Raw genomic sequence first — 23,857 nt, forward strand, 5'->3', positions numbered from 1 at the left:
CAAAAAGAAAACATTTACTTCGTAAATCGTATCAAGAATTTCATTATGGTAAGACCATTAAAAGCAGTGCACTTTATGAGGGTTTACTACATTCAATTTGGAGCCCGATCTAAAATCTGTTATTTTTTTATATTCCTTTATAAAAATGAACTGCACCGTGACTGTTTCAATAAGGTCACAGTTAAATGGCTTCTTGTCACTATCGAAAATAATCGATAAATTGAAAAGTGACTGGAAAAACAATGCAATTTCAATATCAGATAAGATAATCGTGACATGCAGTGGCTTTTTGTCGTGTCACTTGTAAGTATGACTTTTTAAACTTTTTTTCAAGAGCGGCATATTTGCATAAAGAAAATGTGGAATATCTTATCTAATCGATTCATCGAAATAAATTCAATCCAAATGTCAATACCACACACTGCACTAGCACTGCCCACTCTCAACAAAATGGTGGCTGAGTAGTGAAGAGAACACGGAAGAGTCCCCGCTTTAGTAGCACATTTACGGGGTATTTACCTGCTTTTTTGCTGGCCTTTTTCCTCTACGATATCCCCTTGTGGTAGTGTATGTCTTGATGGTGAAAAATAAGGTTCTATTTGACGTTTCTTTGTGATTTAATCGCGTTCAAAAGGTAAGTTGGATTTTTTTGCTCAGTCAGTGACTGACACAGTACAGGTGTATCAATGTCATGCATGACGGGTGTACACATCATCAGTGAGCTAGTCACTCAGTGTGCAACTGTAAGTGCAACATTGAACCATGGAGGAATAATTGAACATTGTACATTGTGCTTTTGAGTGTTGAACACATCACTCATCAGTGATTTAACTTTGATTATTGTGTCATTTTAGGAAAGAATTTCATTATACGTAACGTATGCCACTAGTTTTTCCCTGACTGTAATTACTCCTAAAAAAGTCCTAACAAAACAATCCTAAAAAGTGAAATTTATGCACCCGTCAATTGTAAGACGCATCCTCGGACCCCTGCCCCGGGGCATGTGTGTCAATGTACACAGGACAGTCAAACTTTGGGGTCCAATGACGCACCCTTGCGTCTTGTTCATGATGAACCATTCACGCATTTTGACACTATTTATAACAAATTTTTGACGCACCATTTCTGGATAACAACTCACCAATGACGCACGTATGATTGACGGACATATGAAATGATCGACGAACGAATCTCCATAGCACGGAATGGAACACGCACACTTTGTGGTCATGACTTGTGTGGGTACCGTATTGTAATAACGATGTTTAATTTCCATTGCGACCCATGGGCACCAGTGGGGCCGGGGAGATGCGTCCAAGCGAATGCACCTCCAGCTGAGTTGAGAAGGGGAAACCAGTGAACCAATCGTGACGATGGCTACATGTGCACCGCAATACTCCGCAAGCGCTGCCAGGGCGAAATTACGAATTGATGAGTTGCGATGCTGAAACTGGATGATCGTTGGAAGCATTTTAGAATGATTTGTTCCCTCTTCTGATTAATATTCTAATCTGAATATAGTAACTCAGAAATCCTGGAGCTAAACAAATATTTTGTTTGCTGTATTTTGTATACCGAAAAAAAATGGGATGTCAGCCGGGCCGTTATGATCATGGCCTATGGGTTGGCCATAGGGTTAGGAATGTACATTTAATTATGTACGCCCACGAAAATTTTCGCTTTGGGGAAAAAATAACAATGCTATTCAGCTCGTGACTTTTTGGGACAAAGTTTAGAATATTGTTTAATTTTGAAAACTTGTTTAATTGGCATTCATTAAAATAGAAATGTTAATATTTTTTGCTCACACTAATGAAATAAATAAATAAATGGAGATAGACGATCGGCCTTGGCAAATCGGCAAGGATTCCAGGAGGGTTGTGACGATTGCGAGCCAAGAGGTGGGTATTTTCATGTTATGCACAAATAAGTGTATACAATACATGCCAGGTTGTTTCCTCTTCGTCATAGAAAATCAAAAATGTGCTTGCAAAATTTTTGACTGAGTCGGAAATATATTTGACAAACATCGGATTTAAGGACAAATCTTGGATGCAGGGTGCGTCTTACAATTGACGGGTGCATGAGAAGGGCAGGGAAAATATGGAAGCACTTGTGAGAAAACACTTAGGCCTAGGCTAACACAGGGTGTCAAGTGGCATCCGTATATGAAATTCTTTCCTACCTCTTTTTTTCCCCCAGTTTTCTGGGCTCATGACATGGGGAGATTCGCCAGGAAAGCTGAGTTTACTAACCATATTTAGAATGTGGATTTCAAGCCATGGTCTGTGATGGTCATGTTATTGCTGATATTTTCCATTTCCATTAAAATTACAAGCAAAAACTCAGCTTTCACGGCCTACAAATCCTTTATGCAGCAAAGGAAAATATGATCAAGCTTAGTCCGAGTAACTTGGACCCAATTTATCGCCTTTTAACATTCAGACATTGCCCAACAAAAACATCAGATTTCACCCTCAAAACGGCCTCCAAATAATTTATACCACTTGAGGTGCAAGTAGAGATCGATGATTCAGATTGAGGTACTAAAGTTTACTTACTTTAACCCTTACTGCCCTGAATCCTTCAAAATCCTCTTTGCCAAAGTGGAGGAATTTGGAGGATTGGGGTTACATGGCAAAAGTGCAATTACTGATTTCGTAGAATACACTTTGTCAAGATCTTGGGCCAGACCTTGTGTTGTTTTTGCTCCTAGCCATGCATTTAGGCAGATTATGCTTAAAATCCTCCGTACTGCTCCAGGATGTCACTGGTCAAGCTTCAACATAATTATATGTATTAACAGTCACTGCTGCAGGATTGTGCAGGATTCAGGCAGTGGTCACCCCTCCACGGACCATATTCAAGAAATAGTGGAGGAATTTGTAGGATTGAGTCTATATGCTGTTTTCCCATGAGGCCAACTGGAGGAGTTTGCAGGATTGAGGCTACATCTTAGCAAAAAGGCCCAGGGAGTTAGGGGTATATGTTTAAACAGTATATTTGCTAAACTTTCACAAAATTTATTGCAAAGTCACATCCGTAATCTGTGACCTTAGCAGTGGGCCTCTGGGCCTTGCCTCCAACACTCTACTTAGGAGGATCTGTGTCAGGAAATAAAGTGGATTGTTTCTTGCTAAATCAGAAGGCCCCTATCTGCCCTGTCCAGTTGCTCATCTGTGATCTTGCCTCTTCACTTCAGCACATCTGTGCTTCGAATGTTGTTCTACGATTGAGTCTGTGATCTTGCCTCTTCACCTCAGTGCCTCTGTGCTTCCAATGTTGTTCTATGATTGAGTCTGTGATCTTGCCTCTTCACCTCAGTGCCTCTATGCTTCCAATGTTGTTCTATGATTGAGTCTGTGATCTTGCCTCTTCACCTCAGTGCCTCTATGCTTCCAATGTTGTTCTACGATTGAGTCTGTGATCTTGCCTCTTCACCTCAGTGCCTCTGTGCTTCCAATGTTGTTCTACGATTGAGTCTGTGATCTTGCCTCTTCACCTCAGTGCCTCTATGCTTCCAATGTTGTTCTATGATTGAGTCTGTGATCTTGCCTCTTCACCTCAGTGCCTCTATGCTTCCAATGTTGTTCTATGATTGAGTCTGTGATCTTGCCTCTTCACCTCAGTGCCTCTATGCTTCCAATGTTGTTCTATGATTGAGTCTGTGATCTTGCCTCTTCACCTCAGTGCCTCTATGCTTCCAATGTTGTTCTATGATTGAGTCTGTGATCTTGCCTCTTCACCTCAGTGCCTCTATGCTTCCAATGTTGTTCTATGATTGAGTCTGTGATCTTGCCTCTTCACCTCAGTGCCTCTATGCTTCCAATGTTCTATGATTGAGTCTGTGATCTTGCCTCTTCACCTCAGCGCCTCTTCACCTCAGTGCCTCTTCACCTCAGCGCCTCTTCTCCTCAGCGCCTCTATCCAATGTTGTTCTACGATTGAGTCTCGTGGCACCGGGACTGTATTTTTGAAGAAAAAATTAAACATGATGAGTTTGATTCCCATGTAATCCATCAACTTTGTACTTGCCATTCTAAGTTCCCCAGATAGTTTGTGAATATGTTGCAGAATGAAGCACATGTATGGTATGCGTATCATAAATTAAAATACATATAACAAGGCTTTGCATCGCCCTCTTCAAGAGATACATGTACATGTAGGTGGCCAGACCCGCTTTGTAGGGCAGACCAGGGGGACGTTTTGTAAAGGAATGTAAACAATGTATTTTTAACAATATTTGTTCGTGTGTTAAAAAATAAAAGCAAAAACAAAATTTATTGTCAAATGTCTCTTTAAGGATGGTTGTGTGGATGTTTATATCATACCGGTACCTCTAAATGCAAAGTTCCAATTAACATTGTTTCATTTAAAATGTGTTTAGTAGCCCAATTGGGCGCATTCCAGGATGCAGTGTCCTTTTAAAGCCAGATTATAATGTTTGCTTTTATGTAATGCACATGCAGGGTAGGAAGGTAGGAAGGGACGGTCAGTGTATCCACTGTATGAAAGAAGCGTCAATCCTATCTGTCCATTGGAACTTAGTACATGTACATGTATTTATATCAAGAGAATGACAGAAATACATAGTTGAAGCCAATCATTCATCACTGGTCTGAAATTTATCCCCTTATTTATTACAGGACACAGCTAAGCGGAACTGTTCTACTATTGTGGTTTATTGTTAACTGCTATTGGCTTTTACAGCTCAGTATTGTTTACATATTGTAGGATCAGTGTTACAATAATGGTGTAAATGTATATGTAATGATGCAGTTTCACTACTGTAGTGATTTAATACTTGGTATTGCTATGCACTGCTTATTCTGATGTGACTCACGTTGTGTGTGTGACATCATTGTGATGCATCCTACTTGTGTAATGCACTCATAGGGTAGCATACATATCCAATGAAGTGACTTTTTCTCTGATAACAAATTGTTCATTGACTGAAATAATTTACAGAATTATTGATTGGGAATTTTAATGGGGTGTAGCCATCAGCATGGATTTAATTTAATCATGAAATTGTTATGCCTGCATAATACATGTACCTGTACCGTATGGATCTTGAGAATTTTTGTGAGGCACTTAGTATTGGGACAGGGTACTGCAATGCATTAGATTGATGTTTGTTTTCCTATGGCAATAACTTGTATGAAGTTTTAAAGGAAGTACCAGTACATGTACAAACACAGTTTTTTTTCTCATGTCAGCAATAGATTGGATGTTCAAACTTTTTTGTGTCATATTCTGATGAGAAATTTCTGAATGCACTGATTTAGGGAGTTCTACCTTGGTTACCATGTAATTTGTAGCCGGATCCAGAATTTCCCCCTTTTTTTTTTTTTTCCCGAAAGTTTTTTTGCGTGGTTTTCGCCCAACCCATAATCAGGAATTTATGTCTTGTGCTTGAAAATGAAATAAATGTAAAATAGGTTTATTTCAAGTGTAAGACATGTACCGGTAACATACGTCTGACGTATTTATACATGTACCGGTGTAGCGTGAATTTACGTTTCTATGAAATTCGGACTCATTGGTAATACCGCGCATGCGTAAGTATGGTAATTAGGAAAGTGACCGGTCACGTGAGAGGGATTAACCAATAATAGGGAAAAGGGGTCCGATTTTCATAGGAGACGGATTTTCATGTGACACCGGTACATGTATGTAAGTAATATTGTTCGCACTTCGTAGTCTGTTTCATCAATGAACAGTGTCCTTGTCAAATGCATTTTGGTTAACTTCATTGAATTTGTTGTAATGTATGCAGTGTCCCAATGGAAATCAGTTTAAATATTTTGCTTACCCTGGATAAAGGTACCGGTACATTGTATTAAATAAATATACAATATACTTATAAGATAAAGCTTTATGGAAGCAGCATGTGCCACATCTCTAGAGATAGTGATTTGTCACATGGTGCTACCATAAACCTTTATCTTCTTGCTATCGTATCTTCAGCAAACCTTCAAATCTTATAAACATACAGTTTGTTTGTGCACAAAAATGTTTTGAAGGCCGTTTCAAAAGTCAAGTTTTTCATTCAAAGAAATGATTGCAAATGTAGTACATGTACGTATGTCTTCAACAGCGCAGAAACCTGCAGGGGAAATCCAAGGTCACATAAGGTGAAATCTCATTGTGTTCTGGAACCCAAAGAATTCCAATCATGGCACAATGGGTCGGTCATAATGTGTTGTGTGGTCACTAAACCACATTTTGACTGCTGTTGAAATGAAGTGTTCTTCATGAATAACCTAACAGCTGGCATTTAACCTGCACACAATTTGCACAGCGTTGTCAATGGAATTTGGATTTCGTGGTACTTGTTATTGAATAAACCAGCATTGAATGAATTCATGCACATTGAGGATACGGTTTACATAGTGTACATGTATGTAATGGAAGTTATGAGATCATGTTTGGGTGTATTGGACATAAATGCACAGCTATGAATATGTAACAGTATGCAAGTTCAAATCAGTCCTATGCTTGGACTGACATCATTTAAAAAAAAATTGACTCCAAGTTGTCAAATGTTGTCACATGGCATGTGCTGTGCAGAAAGGAAGTTAATAGTTCTTTGGAAAAATTGAGGCGTCAAGCGGATATCATTTGAAAAGATTGATCCAATTCTTATCCACCCTTGTCCTTTATACTAGTGACACATAGTGCATCACTATCTTGAAGGCATTTTATACCACACTTTTTCTTCAACGAAAAGAACATACATGTAATTACACTGTATGCATGACACTGGAATAAACTTGAGAATAGAACTAAATGTCCTCAATTTCTAGTAAAAAATAAATTACCTGACAAAACACTTGATTAAGTAAATCGTCATTGTTTTGTTCATACTGTACGCACAGAACTCAAAAGATGTTTCTGTTGACACAACCTTTGCTAAACAATAACATACATGCAAATGGAAGAGAGTTTTCAAGGGTACGGGGCATTGTACTTTTCTAGTAGATAAATTTATGTTCACAAACAGAAAGTACAGTATGTAGGCTACCCCACTGCAAAAACAAAGGAACAACCAAGTTTGTGTGTTCTTTTTTTATCCTATACACTGTACCAGGACAAACTCATCTAGGTATGCACATAACTATCTGTGTATATTGGGCATTTTTGTTTGGTAATGATGCTGAATATAAAATGATTTGTGTGTGGCACTATTTATCCTGCAGCCAATGTGTGTTTACCAAGCACTTGGCGCCATGTCTAACATTTCAAAAGAAATTATGTGCATAATCAAACCGATTTCTATGTCGGTTCCAACTGCATGTATGTCAGTCTGGGTTTTTCCATATTATAGGCCTATGTATGTTGAACACTATGTGGGTTGTGAGTTGATCAAGACTCCCACATGTACGTGTACTTTTCTTTTCAGTCATTCTTTGGTCTACACTGAATCTCAGTTAAAATGTTTTGTTCGGCATTAGGCGTTCCTAGCAAAGTGTGTTGGTTTCATCAGTTATTGTCACAGTTGACTGGACATTTTAAAAAGCAATTATCGTGTACACGTAGAAGTAGTGTGGGGATATACCGGTACACAGATATGTAATGAATCAAATTGGTTCAGTTCCAGAGTACATGTACTTGTACATTGACATGTAACCTAACAGAGCTCGGGGAAAAAATTGTAATGTCTTCCGAAAGGACTCTTGACTTGATATTTTGATGTTACTGATTGACTGTCATCTTGTTTTATCACGCTGTTCTTGCACAGAGCCCTTGGGAATGATGAGATAGAGATGTCAGCCACCATGTCAACCAGAATCGGTGGCAGCGCTGGTAGTGGGGTCACCACTGGCAGTGTCAACCCTGAGAAGAGATCTTCCGTTGCCAGGGAGATGCATGTAGCTACCACTCCAGGCGCCAAAGTCAGTAAGTTACGCCACCTGTTTGAAGCCCCAGCCCAAGATGTCAAACCCCCGTACAGGTCCAAGATCAACACAGCAAATGGTGTGGCCCTTCCACCTCAGCAATCTACAACAACTACACAGCATTCCAGTAGACAACGTCCATCCAGCCAGGAGTTCAACCTGAATGTATTAGCACACGAGCAGCAGAACGAGGACCAATATGAGGATCAGGTGTCAGACAATAAAGGTGATCCCAGGTTGCGTTTTAAGAATGCAAGGATGCTCTTTGAAGCCACCAATCGAGCTACAAGTCCACCTACAGCAAGGAAGAGCACCTCCACTACAGCTAAGCAGCCTCTGAGCCCGCCAACTAGTCCTCATGTCAACAAGAAACGCTACAGCAGGAATACTTCCACAGATAGCACAGGTACTTGTAGCTCTGGCGAGAATGAATCTCCGAAGAGAACTCTTGCCGGACGGCCATCTCCAGTTGATGTTCCAGAGAAACCTTCACGCCGTTTTGATGCCAAGGTATCTGATAGTACTAGCACGCGCAACGCTGGCCCCATATCTAAAGTAGTCCAGGATTTTTACTCTCCAATCCAGTCAGCCAGCACAGATCCAGTTCACAAACCACAACCTGCAGAAAGGACCAAACCTTCGCCTCCAACGTCACCAAGATCGACAAAACCACTTCAAGGCATCAGCATAGAGAATGGAGGAATGGCGAGGCCCACTGAAGATCTCAGGGAACCAGCTGCTATGCGTCGCGCTCGTATGCGATCACGGTCACCTGAAGAGGAGAAGAAACGAAGAAGCCTGGATGATCCTGTGCCTTTTGTCCGGAGGGAAACAAGTCCCACAGATATCCATCATGTTCAGGCCCCCAAGACCAAGATGGCTGTTTCTGCATCCACCCTTATAGCCTTGAACCAGCCTGACATCAATTTACATGAGAAACTTGGTCTTGATATTGAAGGAGGAGCCTACATTGAGAATAGGAAGTCACCTGTCTCTCCAACTTCTCCTATAGCCAAGAAGCCTGTAGTGTTGCGTTCGGCTGGTCCCTCTCACAAACTCCGAGCAGGCATTCGTCGCTACTCCCGAGAATATGAAGATGAGGATAGCGAAGAGATGTCTTCTGAGTACAGCACTCAGGCTTCTGCCTCTGATACCACTGTTGAAGAGCGTGAGATCACTGTGTCGGCTGCAAAAGCTGAGGAGACCGAAGCGAGCCCCACGTGGGATTCGAGCATCGTGTCAACTCGGACTGATGCCCCTGGTAGAGGCCCCCTTACAGGGGAATCCCAGGTCAAGGCAAGCCACCAGACTTTCAGAGATGCTTCCCCAACATTCCATTCACCAACAGGCCATGTGGATGAACCAGGCCTGACCGCATCCCACTATGCAACCACTGAGCAGAGTCCTCAGAATGAGGAAATCAGGAGCAAGGTCTTGGATAAATTGGAGATTGCCATGCAGACCAAAGAGACGGCGATAACCAATGATGAGGAGGAGGAGGAGGAGGAGGAGGAAGATGAGGACTCGGAGCCAGAGATGGAGGAGCAGGAGATGGATACCAAAGAACTTGAGCTGCAGTTGAGTCAGGAGGCTCGGAATATAATCAGTGGCAGGGGAAGGTCTGCTTTCATTGAGATTATTGACTCGGCACAAGAAGATGAAGATGAGGATCAAGAGACAGCTGAGGAAATTGCAGAACAGGTAAGGATTTCAGTGTAGATAGATAGATAGATAGATTCCTATTTGCCGCACAAGGGGAGGGGTAAGACCCCTAAACACGCCTCAGGATTCTTGAATATGTCGAACGTCGTGCACTTTCTGTCAATGTTCTCAGATGTCACTGATCAAAATTATGTCAATAATGACGTTCAAAATTAACATATTTGACACATGATATATTTTTGATGCAGCCAGATTTAGAGGTTATTTTCAGCAGCTGAAAGGTGGGAGACCTGGCAAATATGCAGGTACGGTTGGAGATGTTTTAAAACAACAACTAAATGAAGAGAGAGAAATTGTCAGTTTCTGTCAATTTTATTCCATTTTCTTCATAGCTCAATATTCTGAAAGGGACTTTTTTTGCGGGGCTTTAAATCACATAAATGTTGAAAACTATACTAAATGGTCTGTGTTGTGGAGAGAAGTTTTGCTTTCAAGTCATCTGGGAACAAACATTTTACTTCAAACGTCCAACGAGTCCCACTCCCTTCGATTTGCACTGGTAGCCGACAAAACGTCCACAAAATGTACACAGTCCACCCAATTATCCCTGTATGACCATTGTTATAAAGTTGCAGGTGTAAGCTGGTGTTTAAATGACCAAAGTCATTCTTTTAGCAGTTTTAAAAAAGTGGAGTTGTGTCTTGGTTTATCTTTTGAGGAATGCCACAAGCAAATTGTAAATCAGTGCCTATTGTATCATGATACACAAATGCCTGATTTCTGTACACGTACCGTACAGTATACATGTACATACATATGTACAAGTGTACTTTTGTACTGTACCTGTGTATATAGTCATGTATACATGTACATGTACCTGTCTGGTTGAAACTACAGATTGATTCGATGGCCAAAGGTTATTCTGAATCATTGAGTTCATGTACATGTACATGTACATGTCGGTATGAATGCCTGTGATTGCTGTGTTCACTGACTTTTGAATAGTGCACACTTTGGCACACCACAGTAGTGAACGCAATTCGTCACCGATCAGTAATTCTTTATAAACACAAACAACAAAGCACACAAAAAGCATATTTTTCGTCATACAATGTACGTGTAAAAATAGTCCATTACAAGTTGTGTTCCTTACATGTTGAAACAGGTTCCGGTACCTCCACAATGTACCGGTAAGTGAACATGAGACAGATGCACATTTACTGAAAAACAAAACTCTATCATAAATTGATAAAAACTGGTTGTACAGTATGCATACATGTACTGAATACGGTAACTTACCCATACCTAGGCTAGTACATTATTAATTCATTACAATACCGGTAGCTCAATCCCGTAATTAATATGCATACTGTCACAGGGGTGGAAGGTTAACATGGTAGACATGACAACACTTTACATTTTTTTTTTATGTGGAGGGGGCCTACATGTATATGAGGCAGAACTCTAAAGGCAGAACTACCGGTAGAGCATTTGGTCATTTTTTTCCTTGGGTTGTGTGGTTGTTCATGTACTCACTGCATCAGTCTTACTTCTAGCTTGTACTGCAAAATGTTTACTGTACAGTACATGTACATGTATGTGTACTAAAAAAAGTATGTGTGATGTACATGTACCTGTACGGTATGCGTACCGGTATGTCACAGAGTTTCTCCTACTGTTGCTCGCCTTGCATTCTGCGCATTGAATAAATACACACACGTGTACATGTATGTGTTCCTGTTTTGATTTTAAAATGTTAACAATTTCCAGATACTGTACATGTACCGGTATTGTTCCAGAAAAAACTTTCCTGGCTATATTCCAAGGTTTGATTGACTACTTGGCCAAATTGTTTTGGACTATGACATCCTATTCAGCTGGATTAGGCTTACAGGCTGTATAGCGTTCAGTGTCCATGAACACTTGAAACCATCAAGATAGATTATAAGTACACTGTAGCTTTATCAGATTATGAGGCTTGCTTGATCCTGACTTGGACCATAGAGGGATTAAACAGATGCTTGGACTGGTCAATTGCCTCTGGCTCCTGGGCACAGGGTACCCATACATGTTATGTAGTTTGGGATGCAGGGGAACAGGCAGGGGATTTACCGGTATTAACATGTTTGTATAAAGTTTCAAAATGGACATATTTTTTTTGTCATTTTGTTGGTGATGCACTTTTAGTTTGAATGGAACACTTGAATTTGAATGAATTTTAGTCAGTCCCAAAGACTACAAGGACCATCATGTACCGGTACATGTACTACATGTAGTACCGGTATGTATGGGGACAGTGTGTACATGTACATGTATTCATTCAAACTATAGGCCCGAATGTCTGTATTCCCAAATTGGTGACATTCAATATCCTCCGTATGTTCCCATAGACCACAGACCGTGGTAATCATTGCACAAGCAGCATCCATCAGCCTGCGAAATCCACACGTTTTTGATTGCAGCCCATTACCCAGTATGCCCATGAGTCCCATTTTGCTCAGGGCAACAACATGGAAGCATTGTTAAGCCAGCATCGCACACAGTTACTGCTCCTTGCTGCTCCAATCTTGCCTCCAATCTGCCTCCCCTCCTCCTCCCATTACTCTTAATATCACCTCGCCCCTCCTTAGATCAAACACCCCGGTAGCGATACCATTATGCCACTCCATATCCGATTACGCGACAATGCCGTATCCCTTGGAATCAAAGAAGCGAAAGAAGACCCCAAAGTAATTGCCTGCCAAAGTGTTGTGGTTGTCAAAGATGATTTGCTATTGTTTTGATTAAAGTGGCAAAAGATACAAGTAGGGCGACTTCGGCATCATGATTACAAAACCATGACAAAAAGTGAAGGCTTAAATACATACTAATGAAAAATTACTGTAGTGATTTCAGAAACAACTTCAGGATCAATTACAGTGTTTTTGTTTCATGAAGTGCACCCCTTTAAAAATTAAAATATGATAACCCATTAAGTACCGGTACGAGTATCCTCGTGCAAAATATTGATTTTTTTGTCTCAGCAGTAAAAAAGTTGCCGTATGGAGAGTCTTAAGTCTTTTCAGACGATATGAATATTCTGATAAAATTGTTTTAAAGGAGAAATTTTGCAGTCTTTGTCCGCAGTGTACTACATCTACAGTGTACAGTACATACGTATACATACATACGTAACATGTGCATGTGGATGAGGGTAGTGCGAGCACTGTGTACTCGTGTACTTGTGTACATTTGTATATTTTAATAGGAGTCAGTAGAAGCACAGCCTTGCAACAAATTGAAGGATAAAATATGGCAGTTTCTACCTCAACAAAAGCATGTGGCATGTGTGATTATGTGTTATGGTTATTAAAAATACTTGGCATTCATAACGGCGCTTGTCATGACAGTTCCTGTTGCTATTTTTGTCCGCAAACTGTCCAGTTGTTGTCATTGAAATGAAAATTGATGGTTAGTGTTTTGGCAGTGTTGCCTGATTGATATGATTCAATGTCCCTAGTACGTACATAATCGACTGTAGAAAGTACATTAAATTTGTATTTTGAAAGATTTCCACAATGACTGCAATGCAAGCTGCAGATTGAAATTGTAAATGAAAAAAATGTATTTCAGATTGAAAAACAAATTATTCAGAAAACAACTGTGCACAGTCTATTTTCCTTAAAAAAAAAGGAATTGGGAAAAGGATCACCAAATCAGAACTTCATTTCATTGAAATTGAACATGCACTGACAGTCAGGCACAGACCTTTGAGGTCTTTTCAAGAGTGAATACAAATTACAGTGCATACCAGAACATGTTTACCCTTTGTTTAAATTATTGTTTTTTTGTGAGATAGTCTTTCCCCAATAGTTCACTAACCTATTAGCACAGTTTGTATTAAATTGTATGACATTGTATACATTACTTCACCATAAATCAATAAAACCATAGAGCTAGTGCTGCAGGGCGGTTTGGAGAATTTGCAGGATTTACAAATTGAGCCTCCATTCCCTTGAAACTTCTCAAGTACAAAGAATGCACCATTGGTTTCCTGTGCAGTGCAGGATTTGAAGTGATGCAGGAAATTTCCCAGCAAAAATGCCTAAGGAGGTAACTTTACCTTTGTCAGAGGTTTAATGTCATATGGAGCCAGACAGGATGAGACTGAGTAATGTCAATATCTTCAAGACGGTACAGCCCCTTCCTGGAAACTACTATTTAAAACATGAAATGTTTGGGGAAAGGAAGTAAGGGGTGCAGGAGGAAGCCAGGAAAGATTTGGGGGTTAATCTGCTCTGTAGACCCGATAGACTGCATTGGATCTGGCTAGACAAACCTGGCAGTGGTCCATTTTTTTCTGCACCCAAAAATTTGGTTTGCATTGACCTTTATAATTATAGGGATGATACGGACACACCCTTCTCAAAGCAATAGTCATGAATCCTCCAAAGTTAATACCATTTTTCACACACCATATTGGGTTAGGGTTAAGACTTGCATACGAGGGCACTTTTAATGCAAGTATAAGAATTTATTGTGTTTGTGACGTGAAGAATGCAAATTTATAGCACTATTGCACATGCACAAGTACTCCGTATTTAACCTTGCAACTCCCTTGCAATCTGACATAATACCGATACAATGAAGTTCTGATGCATTGTACTGCGCTGCATGTGTGGGCATTACAAAGAAATATTTCTATTCACTCCTTTCATCTTTTTTTTATTGTATGAATTTTCAGCCCACCTTACAAATCTCAGATCACCATACGTGCACCGGGCACATGTAGTGGTACGTGGCACATTGTGAAGTCGTCCAAGCTGACTCAGTGGGAAACCACTGATCAATGAGAATTGATCAATGAAAACTACATGTAACACCCATCAAATCAATAGGATTTGTACAATTGTCAATGCCCATGGACCATAGTCAAGGCTACGCCTGCCCAGCCCTACCGGTAACTTGTGGGAAAAAACAAGTGACAAATCAGATTGTCAACATCTGAAACCAAGTTGTCTAGAATTGTGGTACAATGATCCATATAATTTTTTGGTGGCACTGCATTTACTGTAACCTCAAGTTCATCAAATTTTGGAGGATTGTAGAGCATACAAGAAGATAGAATCCAACCACTATTAATTATTGGCCGGGATTTGATCAATGCCCACTACGTACACATTAGGGTACAAAGAACATGTGCCACTGGTTTCCTGCACAGTAAAGCATATTTTGGTAAGGTGATGTCAGTTACCAGTTACCATACATGTAGGAACTGCTGGTTTTTGCCTGCAGCTTAGTCCTCAATTTAAGAGATGAGAAATTGTTTGCGATTCAGTACTTGTTTGACAACTTGCTTTGGATGGAAGACTCTCTGGTGCAGTGATTAATCATCCCCAAATGTTGACATCACGGTGACATATTCGGTATAGACTCCGCCTACACCATTAACCTGATTAGATGACTGCCTGCTTTAGAAGTGCTTCAACCTGAAGTATTGCACTCTACTCCTACAAGGTTTGAAGGCCAATGGCACACACCAGCCAAAGATGACAGAAATCAGAACTTAATTGTCCAAAAATAAACAACTTCAGTGAGCCCCTCACAATGATCATAAATCAATGAAAGCTTAAATGTACAGTGTAGTGTTCAACTTTCTTCCAGCTTTCACTGATGGAAGACCTTTTGTGTGACAATGTTTTTTTGCATTTAATCATGCTTATATTTTAAAACTTTTATACACCAAACAAAGAAATGTTACTTCTTTCTTGGCTTGTCCCAAATGTAACAGTACATGTACAGGAATGCATGACATGTACCGGGTACCGGGTAGATGTTGAGAGAAATAGTAAAACGTAGGTCTGCACTAAATTCCTGAGGGTAGGTTGTTTATTTTGCTTTTCAGGAGAATTTTTCACGTACAAAGTAAATGTGTCAAAACATTGTGGGACAGCATGAGAATTGCCAGTGTGTGAAGACTTCATTTTTCCTGTAGTTTAGGCATACCGGTACAGTGTACAATGTAGTGTTGATATTTGCCTTCAGCTGAATTCTTAAGACTTGTGTTTACAGATGTATGTGTAAAGCACTGTTCATATTTTAATTTCGTAAATTAATAAGTGTACATTTAACAAACCAATATATTGCAGATACATGTATGTGTACTGTACATGCCCAACACCAGTTATTGATAATGTTGGTCTGTCAAATTTCTGATAGACATGTACCGGTACCACTGGCAGAACCAGCAATGGTTTAATTTAAATTAATGAAAATTTGAAAGCAAATTTATGTACACTATTTCATATTTGAATATTGTAAGTCTAAATTTGCCTTAGAATTGATCAAGGCATCCACGTTGTTGATGTTTTATGTATTTACAGGTAAATACCGGTAAATAGGCCTAACAGGGTGTCTGAAGATTTCCTGGAATCACATTCCATGGCTACAATCTGAATATCGTTTTATTAAAAAAAATTATCGAAATTGAGGACTTGTATAATTTATGTGTACTGGTCTATACATGTACCGGTACCTCCTACGGGTACATGTATTGGTATGCATGACTTCATGCAGCAAATTTATGTGACCACACTACAAACTGATTGAATTAAATTAATCCTTCTACTCTCTTACAAATTAAATTTAATGTAGGTCAAACCACCATCACCATCACCACCCCCCTCCCCCTCCCCCTCCCCCTCCCCCTCCCCCTCCCCCTCCCCCTCCCCCCCCCCCCCAAAAGAAACCTTCAATACGAATGTCAAGCAAGTCTGGTGACTTTTGATAGAAAGGCTGATAGCCGACAAAAGGTGTCTGTAAACTCCTTGGCTTGTAGACATGATGAAATCTGCACCTTGTTGTCTGCTAATTACTTAGCCTGAGTAAAGCCCTCTACGTACCCTGACTGTTGGCAAAATTACGTGCCATGTTGGCTTGCAATAGGCTCGGTTTGGCCAGGCTATTGCCCTGGGGGATATGTTCTGCATCAGATTGCAGTAATTGGCTGGCTAATTTATGAATGATTTTGATGAGCCACTTTTGCAGGCATGGAATAAAATGTTGTTTTTGCCAGACATACGGTACCCTGGCAATATGGTATTTTATTGTAATATACATGTAATTGTAGGCCTACACATGTATGTATTGTAAGATGAAGTTAAGTAAGATGTTGTAGGAATTTTGTTTATACCCGGTAATTGTCTTTGCTGTTAAAATTGAACTGAAATATTATTTTGACAATATCGGTAGCTTGTCAAAGCCTATCAAGCAATAATGCCAGAAAAAAATAAATGTACGGTACATGTAGTTTTTACTAAATGTTGTGGTCCCCACAATGTGCATTGTTTTGAATGTTTTGACCCTATACAGCTACAAAGGGAGAGTTTAGGGAGACCACTGGGACGGACCTACATGTATGTAAATGCATTGTTGACAACACCTGATGCTCTCACGAAGATGCTATGGGTCTGAGCAGATTCAGATTAACATGAGTCCAGCATACTTCGCGCCATACAACATGTACATATGCATGAGGCAGTACAAGCACGCGATGTGCCCCTCCCACTTGATCTTTCAAAAGTGATCCCAAAATGCCATCTGCTGTTCTGCACTGAGTCCATATTGTTTATCAAAATATTACTATTTTTAACCAAAAATATGGATTGGCTTTGAAAGCGATTTTTGATAGCAAACCTGATGCCTTGCTCCATTCAATATTTGGTCCTTCTTCATTTGACCTGAGAGTAACCTGACTAGTCATGCATTTCCTCACTGCATCATTGTGCCTCCCAAGGGTCCAGACTAGTCAGCTTTCACTCTGTCACCTGCTTATGCTCTCAGCTTTTATTCAGGCTTGGTGATGAGATTGATAACAGATTTTTATCTGTGTCTGTGGTTGTTGCTTTTGTTACATACCGGGTAAAAGTTTTTTTTTTAACCAAGAGTCCCAGGTGCAAGTAAGTCATTGCTCTTGTGGATCTTATGGGATTATAGAAGTACGTGTATGTAGGTTTGTGATTCATGGGTTTGTTTCATTTCATTTATCTTACTTATCCTCCAGGGGTAGAATATGTCAGTAACTTGTGTATACATGTATTTCCCACTGATGTCCACTGTGGAAGCAACCCAACCCATGCACCCCTGAAAAAAACAACTAGAAAGCACTCAGAGAGCGCAAACCTCCGCCAAGGCTAAACAATTCCCGCCATATTGTCAGTACACACAAAAGAAATACTCGCATAAATGGTGAAGAATCCTTTAAAAAAAATCCTGGATCCAGACCCAGATGCGGATCACTTCCAAAATCTAATCGTTTTCTACTGGTACCAAGGACCACCCCTAAACAAATTTTCCTGCAAATCCGTCCATAACTTTTTGAGTTACACCGGTAAATGTTGTTAACAGACAAACCAACCATCCAACCAACCAACAAACTATTCAAATCCGATAAAAACATAACCTCCTTGGCGGAGGTAATAAATGAATGAAAAGGCCAGCATTCAGAATATTTATTGATACCAAATGAGAGATGAGTTTCTAAGGCAAAGTAATGAGATACTTGCCACTAACCAAGTCAGGATCAATTAAAAATAAGATTACAAATGTACATGTAGTTGGAGGGTGGTACAGTACCATTAGCACATATATCAGGGAGAATGGACTGGTACATGTTACGTGTATGTACATGTATGCAGTACCATAAACTTTACGTTCCTGTACAGACATGTTAAGCACTTTGAATAAGTACTCATGCATGAAGTGAAGCTTTTCCCATATGGGATGCATAATAAAGCAGAGAAGGAACTTCATGCTTGAATAATTAATGATAACGCTTTGAAATAATTATGGACTTGGTGTCCTTTCAGTGGCAAGCTGTTTCCTTACACATGTACATGTACACTGTGCATGTACATGTACACTGTGCATGTACATGTACAGTATGCACACACACTGGTACAGGTACATGAACATGTACATGTACATGTATGCACATGTGTAGTTAACACTGGTTTGGGTTGGTTTCCAGCCTAAGTCATTTCAAACACAAACTTGTCACATTTGTGTACATGGACATGCATCATGTAAAGAGAGGGATTTTGTATGGGTGTACATGGGTGTACATGTTTGTGTTAAAGTGTACACAAAACATGTATTTCAAAATGTCACCCTTGAAATTGGATAAAATGTAATTATCCTCTAAATTAAATCTTCTAAAGAATCCTCTAAATGTTGAAGACATTATGGACATGTCCCCGTATACTGCACCATATCCCATACATGTGTAGAGTACGTGTATGTGTACCTGTACTGTATAATGTACGTATACATGTACCGGGTAGTACAATTGTCCATTCTTATGTTTGTGCACAGTGCAAATTATGTAAAATAGGTAATAATCAGTTTTAATGAGTTGACATCAAAATGAAGAAATCTACATTTAACGTTTTGCATGGCTAACAGTTTAGCCAAGAACATGATTGAGTGAATGGGCCGTGAGTCAGAGGCCTAACGAGCCAATCTCATAAATAACCAAGTACCTTGTACAACAAGGAAGGACATTAAGTCACATCTGGGTGAGGCAAGCACGCCTCGTTCTCTCCCACTCTGGCGGCGGGACGTTTCTTGTGAGACACGTCAGATGTCTGGACTCTCTGTCACTGAGAAAACTGTGTCAGGTGCAGGATACTATACAGTGTACACGATAGTAGAGATATTTGACCATAGAGGAATAATTTAACAGAATATTTTGGAGCAAAAACAGTGTCATGAGGGGTTTAAATAAAAGAGTCAGTTTTTTTTTAAAGTTAATTAATTGGCTGATGTAATCTTATTGGCCCAGTTTGCACCTTGCAAACAATGTATGAAGGACTTTAATCCAAATTTGTTGTAAAAAAAACCAATCTGAGTGTTTGATACCTCTAACGTGCACAGGTACTAAGTGCTGTGTATTTGGAGGGGAGGGGAGGGGAGGGGAGGGCATGGCAAAGGTGAACATGTTTACATTGTTTATTTTTCAGTCTGTTAAGTGTAACCCATTAGTCCCTTAGTCCCTGTTTCTCCTTGTACCGCCCCAAATTATACCAACACTGTATGGTTTTATATTTTGTAGATTCATAAGGGAATGTGCAGTTTCCATAAAAATGTACGGTATACATGTATGTTGTAGGCCTATTATACTTGTCTGAACATTCTTAAAAACACTAACATATAATAGGCCTAAATTAATTAAAAATATACAAAGTTCTATCAAAATGCAAATGTACGTGTACATAGTATGTAATTGTAAAGAAAATACAGAAAATACATGTACAAATGTACAAAAAATGTGTATAGTGGGGAAAGGAGTGTGTAACGTGTACAGAAAGCAATGCAAACCCATTGTTCTAGAGTAATTACATGTAGACACACGTACATGTATATGTACGTCATACATGTATACATGTTATACAATGTACACATACCGGTACTTTATGTACATTTTGTAATACCGGTACATGTGGATTTCCTTCAGGTTGCCTCCCTGTGTACATGTATTTCCTCCTCATGAAGACCTTCTTGAGATGTAACCCATCAGCCCAGGTTATTTTCACCTATGGACAGTTTCATATTTCTCATTGGCTTTTTTCCTTAATGGAGATGAATCACGACATTGACAGAGCGATGTGACAGTTATTGCCACTGATGAGACCCAAGAATATTGCCTGGCACACTTAACATTCATCTTGGTACTGACCAAGTGTGAAATTGACTATCCTACAATTGATGTACTGGTACATGAAATGTAGGCACGATGTACATACGTACATGTATACATACCTGTTGGTCCAGTGTCCCAGTAAGGAAGGTGGGGTCATGAGACAGAAAGGGGTGAAATATCTCAATAAACCGTGTGGGAAAAACCATTGTTGAGAATTTATTTAACCTTTGAAATCCCCACAGGTACATGTACATGTACATGCACCGTACTACTGTAAGTAGCATGAGTGTGCATACATGTACAAATGTACATATTTTGTTAATTGCGTTAAAAAAATTAAATTAAAATAAAAAAGTTAATGTGCATTTCATCTAAACAAAGTTTCATGTAACTAGTACAAGACTGCATGCATGTACCGGTACCGGTATATTCCCACAATTAACCATTTTCAGTTTGAACAATATGTTGGCTTAATTGAAGGTACATAATGCACATTGTAGATGTACATACGTGTACGTGTACGTGTACATGATGGTCCCTTGTCTGCTCTGGTAAGAACTGTGCATGCAAAAAAGGCAGCGATTGTCAACCCCAAAAAGAACAATGATCAAACAGCCCTAAAAAATAACATTGAAACATTCCTTGCTCTAATATACACACAGTGCTATCAGTATCAAGTGATGCCCCAGTTTCATTCACACTACAGGAGTACATGACACCACAACATGACCTGACTTGACCCTAGTGTCCTTAGGACCCAAAACAAAGCACTAAGCATCTGTCAGATGGGTTGATTGACAGCCCCATTCACTTGCAGTCTGGTGTGGTGTGGTATTGTCTGGGGAAGACGCATCTGGCTGGGGTAATCATGGTTAACTGTGGAGTGACATACATACATGTGTATGGACATGAACCAAATACTCAACACAAATGCAGTGACGTTTACATGTGACATGTGGTTGTTGACTTTGGCATTACATGGGACTGGTGTACCTGTGTACATTATTATTACATGTACCGGTATGCACATGTACAACCATGAAGAGCAATTGACACACTCTTGATGTACCGGTACTTCAACCTCTTGATGCTCTACAACCATAAGGAGCATGACACACTCTTGATGCACCATGCCGGGGAGGGGGAGGGGGTCGTGGGGTCCATCTTACAATTGACTGACAGTGTACATGTATTATGAGTAAAATATCCTGATTGTTCTTTAACATTGTGCAGAATTTGGCAATAACACAAATTTGAAAAAAAAAACAAGGCTGTAGGCCTACTTTTTGATGGAATGAAGATTAGATGGTTCGTCATACAATGTAAGAACCATTGTCTTCACAGTCTCCCGTTATCATCATTATCACCATCATAATAACAGCTTGCATGTTCAACATCACAGTACCACCTTCACCACACAACCATCATCAATACTGTTATTTTCACTTAGTAATCACCAAAAACTTGAACAATAAAGAAAAAGGTTATAAAACTTGAGGTTTATGACTAAAGAAAAAAGAAAGGAGTTTCTGCACCTGGAGGAAGGGGCGCCTGTCAGACCCAAACCGGTTGCCTACATGTACATGTAGTAGAAATGTGTCACAGACAGTACACTATTTGTATCTTGACCTCTGTCTAGACAAACCCAGTGGGGCCAGTGTCATAAAAAGCACCTCAGAATTCTTCATTCACCAAACACCATACAGGGTCTATCTGACTGGCCTTCCTGGAAATACACGTAGGTGGGCCAACAAGTCAAAGGGAAATACATACATGCATTGTATGAGATTTCATTTCAAGTTTCCAGTTGTCTGGTCTGTCCTTTTTCAGAAAAGGAAATAAATCAGATTTCCTTTAGGGTTAAAAAAAGAGAGTTATTAATGTAATTAAACAGGGCCATTTCTTGACAAAGCACTGAACAGTTTCTTAACAAAGAAACAGTTTTCTTAGCAAAAGAAAATAACCTGTGCAAATGTTATGTGAATTGTAGTTTGTGATTGGTTTCTCCGGGTGATTTTTGCTAGAATTGGCGAGGAATATTTTCCGATTAACAGCTCCATGAAATTGGGCCTACAATGTAAGTGAGGGAAACACTCGCCTTTGTGTCAACCCTTTCCTTCTGAATATGATACGGTACAAATCTACGGTACATTTAATACGGAAGGAAATGATATAATGGTCCAGTTGCAATGCTCACAAGTACTTTGTGGGCTTCAGTGAACTCATAAAGGGCTTGTGTTGCTTTGAGAAAATATTGGTATAAAGATTAAATCAATTTCAGATTGAAAATTTGAGGAATGCATAAAGTGTGTGCCGAGCTCATGTTATATCATTCTGCTTACATTAAATGTATTTTTGTTTAACATGCACAGTTTGATCTCAGTTTCTTTGATTTCTCTCTTGTTTGAGGTCACAGAATCATGTGTAATCATGTGCATGTGCTGCGTTAATGGGGTCAAACATTTTTTAATGTAGTTGATTTCTGCTCTGAATTTTAGCACCAAAAACAAGAAACAGGTGTATTTCTAACACATTGTAACCCAAGTCCACATTATTTGTTTCACGCTCTTTGTACAGAGGCACATCGCTGAGCTGTCTGCCCTCTCAGACACAGATGACGAAGACGTTATACATAGGAAGAAGAGAAAACTCACATTTAGCAAGGCACCCATCAGGGTATGTATCAATGTTGTCAATTTCCCCAATCACAACAAGCAGGAAACAGGTGATTTATCTTATTTGCCTGAATGTGCCCATTTTGGGAAGATGAGGATCAATCAAGAACAAAATCCCCACAAGGAAAAATAAAAAATTAAATCTGCAAACAACAATGGGAGACTTGTGAGACCTTGGTGGCAGCAAACACACTGATTCTTTTTTCCACTATTGTGGAAAAAAGAATCAGTGTGTTTGCGTCATATTGAGCATGCGCGCTTTAGCTTAAACATGACATTAACAATTGAAAAGGACTGGGGTTTTTTTGCTGCCACCAACATCTTAAAAGTCTCCCATTGTTTCATACAAGAAACAGGAGAGAATGTTTTCCTGAGACTTGTGGGAAACAGTACAGTAGAACTGTTTTCTGACTGATCAGCTCAGCAAAGCACAGTCAGGATGGCATAGCGCCATCGTCTGGTCACTTTGAGCCAATTTGCAGGTACGGTTGTGAGGTATCATTCTTTTGCTCTGCTGCCCTCTTGTGAGCTTCAGGAGAAACGCTGTGGGTTCCATGAGCTTGCCTGTCAGAAGGAGGGCCCACATGTACGTGGATTTTTTTGTAGTTCGTGATACCACGGAGCTTGGAAAAGGATGTTTGCTGAGTTACCATTCATTCAAGCCATATATGTAGCATGGCTGGCTCAAAATTAATGAATAAAGTAATTTCTTTTTCTGTTTGACATGTTTACATATAAAGCAGAGGAGACTATTGTGTACACATAATGTTAGGCTACAGACATACTGTACAAATACCTTTTTTTTCCCAGAATGCCTTGACAACATGCAATGGATTTCTTGCATTGATTTTTTTGGTAATAAAAATAGGGCTGTGGTACCTGTACACGTATATTATGTTGGTAATGTCAACAGAGAGCAGCGTGGAAAAGGGACTTTTGTA

At 39.7% G+C, this 23,857-nt stretch overlaps 1 protein-coding gene across 2 annotated transcripts; it reads left to right on the forward strand.

The window, feature by feature from the left end:
* The first annotated feature begins 130 nt into the window (after positions 1 to 130).
* Positions 131 to 23,065, forward strand: LOC119740228 (proteoglycan 4-like). 2 transcript variants are annotated; one of them, XM_038215461.1, is made up of 3 exons: positions 131 to 303; positions 7,745 to 9,602; positions 22,819 to 23,065. In XM_038215461.1, the coding sequence occupies exons 1-3, from the start codon at positions 146 to 148 to the stop codon at positions 23,047 to 23,049; spliced, it is 2,247 nt and encodes a 748-aa protein (XP_038071389.1). In that variant the 5' UTR covers positions 131 to 145; the 3' UTR covers positions 23,050 to 23,065. The 2 variants fall into 2 exon arrangements, with proteins under 2 accessions (XP_038071389.1, XP_038071390.1); XM_038215462.1 differs by lacking the exon at positions 131 to 303 and adding an exon at positions 389 to 634 and having other exon boundaries at positions 22,819 to 23,064.
* The last annotated feature ends 792 nt before the right edge of the window (positions 23,066 to 23,857 follow it).

The sequence above is a fragment of the Patiria miniata genome, unplaced genomic scaffold, assembly GCF_015706575.1.
Source record: "Patiria miniata isolate m_02_andy unplaced genomic scaffold, ASM1570657v1 HiC_scaffold_5, whole genome shotgun sequence".
NCBI classification, from domain to species: domain Eukaryota; kingdom Metazoa; phylum Echinodermata; class Asteroidea; order Valvatida; family Asterinidae; genus Patiria; species Patiria miniata.

Coding starts and splice junctions, on each gene's coding strand:
- LOC119740228 (XM_038215461.1), top strand. CDS start 146: ATGAACTGCACCGTGACTGTTTCAATAAGGTCACAGTTAAATGGCTTC. Junction 304..7,744: donor GGCTTTTTGTCGTGTCACTT/GTAAGTATGACT, acceptor GTTCTTGCACAG/AGCCCTTGGGAATGATGAGA. Junction 9,603..22,818: donor CTGAGGAAATTGCAGAACAG/GTAAGGATTTCA, acceptor CTCTTTGTACAG/AGGCACATCGCTGAGCTGTC.